The 2,662-nt window shown below is 52.1% G+C and overlaps 1 protein-coding gene across 1 annotated transcript in view; it reads left to right on the top strand.

Annotated features, from left to right (window-relative positions):
- The first annotated feature begins 1,310 nt into the window (after nucleotides 1-1,310).
- IL15RA (interleukin 15 receptor subunit alpha) overlaps nucleotides 1,311-2,662 on the top strand; it is a 44,002-nt gene continuing 42,650 nt past the window's right edge. Inside the window, exons 1-2 of the mRNA XM_029955595.1 lie at nucleotides 1,311-1,494; nucleotides 2,239-2,481. Coding sequence (XP_029811455.1) covers nucleotides 1,311-1,494; nucleotides 2,239-2,481 — 427 coding nt within the window. The remainder of the gene's footprint in view (nucleotides 1,495-2,238; nucleotides 2,482-2,662) is intronic.

Raw genomic sequence — 2,662 nt, forward strand, 5'->3', positions numbered from 1 at the left:
TAGGTACGCACCTCTCAGAAATGAAAACATGTTTATGCAAAAGCTTGTGCATGAATGTTCACATATATGACAAAACTGTGTGGAACTATACATGTAACACCCACACGAACCCATGGAAAACTGACGAAATGTGAACACCGTCTATGCATCGCACTAATGTCCATTTCCTGGTTGGCCTACTGTAGATAGCTATTCATGTTAGCCCTCAAATGAAAATAACTCAAATACCCATGACTCGGTGAATGAGGAAACAAATGTGTAAGACCTATCTAGTGGAGTATTACTCGGGCATAAAAAGGGATGAAGTACTAATACATGCAACAACATGGCCGGACCTTGAAACATTGTGCTGAGACAAACCAGACCCAAAGGACATGTTTTATGACGACATTGCTAGGAATCATTCAGAATAGGCAGTTCTACAGAGACAGAAGTAGGCTAGAGGTCACACGGGCTGGGAGAACAGAAATTGGGAGTGACTAATAACAGGCACTGGGTTTCGTTTTGAGGCAATGGAAATGTTCTGGAATTAGATAGTGGTGGTGGTTGGGCAATATCGTGAATATACTAAAAATTACTGAATTATACAGTAACAAATGGTGAATTTCGCTTTATATGAATTTAAAAGTTTAAGACAAGAAAGAAAGAAAAAGGAAGGAAAGAAAAGGAGAGGAGAGGAGGGGAGGGGAGGGGACAGAAGAGGAGGGGAGGAGGGGAGGGGAAGGGAGGAGGGGAGGAGAGGAAAGGAAAGGAAAGGAAGAAAAAGAGAAAGAAGAGTCCATTAGCCTTCGGATACAGCCCTCCCCTTCCTGGTGACACAATCCGACATCTTACCCTCCAGCTCCAAGGGTCCACCATCTAGCCCCCGACGGCAGACCCCCTGTGACTGAGGACCCTGCCACCAAGCATTGTGTGTCCTGACCCCACAGCATTGCTTTCAACACCAGCTCTCCTCTGAGCGGTGGCTGCTGGCCAAGTTCTCCACCCCCGTATGGGCCTGCTGATTTGGAGCCACCAAAGCAACCGCCACCCCTGAAGTGTAGACACTGCACCTCAGAAACCCAGCGGCTCTGCAGTCAGTTCAAGGTCGTTTGGCCTGAGAAAACTGGGTCTTGGACTTTGTTGGCAGAAACAAAGCTACCACGTTGCCATGGGTGGGAGTGGGCCAGCCCCAAAAGTTACAGTCATCAAGTTAAAATGAGGTTATTAGGATTAGGGTAGGGGGGTCCTAATTCAATGAGACTATAAAAAGCATAAATCTGGACACTGCACACACAGAAGAAAGACGACGTGAAGATACACAGGAGAAGATGGCCATGTACCTGGAGGGACGCATCTACAGGGACCCCAAGAATTGCCAGCAAACACCAGAATTTGGAAGAGGCAGGGGAGGATGTGCCCCGAGAGCCTTCCAAGAGAGCGTGGCCCCGGCAACACGCCTGGCCTCCAGAACTGCGGGACAGTCAGTGTGTTGTTTTAAGCCGCCTAGATTTGGTACGTTGTTACACCAGCCCTAGGAAGCCAACGCGCGTGTGTGACAGCACAGGGCTGCTGCATGGTGGAGCTCCTACCTTCAAAAAAAAAGAAACCACTGGGGAGCCTGGGTGGCTCCATCGGTGGAGCGGGGTGAGGGTCTGATCTCTCTGTCTGTGACTTCACAGCTCAGGGCATGATCTCACAGTTTGCGTGTTCGAGCCCCACATTAGGCTCACTGTTGTCAGCACAAAGCCCACTTTATATCCTCTGCCCCCCCCTCTTAAAAATAAATTAAAAAACAGAAACCATCATGAGTGCTATTCATAAATGAACGACTGACAGGGCAACTTGAAGGGACCTCAAGGGGATTATACTGAGTGAAAAAAGTCCACCTCTTACAAGCATTCCTCAAGTGACAAAATCACAGAGATGGAGCGAAGATCAGCGGTGGCTTAGGGAGAGGGTGTGAGAGGAGGGTGGCTCTGGCTATGAAAGTAACGACAGTTCCGTCCTTGTGACCAGTGCCGTTCTGCGTCTTGACAGCGGTGGTCACAGACGGATCGGTGTGTGTCACACCTGCACAGAACTAAATCCACACGCGAACGGATGCACGGAAGCCTGGCAGAAATTGAATAAGACCTACGGATCGCATTAAGGTCACCCTCCTGGCTGGGACACGGTATCTCAGTCACTGGAGATGTTCCCACCGGGGGAACAGAACACAGCCCGGAGATGCCCCTCCTGTAACTGGGGACTTCTGAGCTGTGTCACTACAGACCTGTTCCAAAAGACGTCAGGCTCCCCTCGAGATCCCTGGAAAGGGGAAAAAATCCACCTGCCAGAGGGGGAGCCCGCAAACTGGAAGAACTTGTCTGACGACTAAAGGCACCAAGGCACAGAGACGCGAACTGTCAGGCCCTTCATCCCTCTCCCTCCCACGCCCCCTTCAGACATCTGGAATTTCCCTGCAGAAGAAGGACGCCGCTGGATTTAGACCGAGAGCAGGTGACACAAGGGGCGGGTGACCCGGCCAGCCGCAGCGCGGCGACGCCTCCGCGGTCGCCCACGGACACCGGCCGAAATCGGCGGAGCTCAGGGCCCCTCGCCCGCCGGCCGACGGCGCGGAAGCGCGGGGACACTCGGAGAGCCCAGGTCGGAGCGGCGGGCGGGGACGCGGCGGAGTCGG

The sequence above is a fragment of the Suricata suricatta genome, chromosome 10, assembly GCF_006229205.1.
Source record: "Suricata suricatta isolate VVHF042 chromosome 10, meerkat_22Aug2017_6uvM2_HiC, whole genome shotgun sequence".
In the NCBI taxonomy this organism is placed as follows: domain Eukaryota; kingdom Metazoa; phylum Chordata; class Mammalia; order Carnivora; family Herpestidae; genus Suricata; species Suricata suricatta.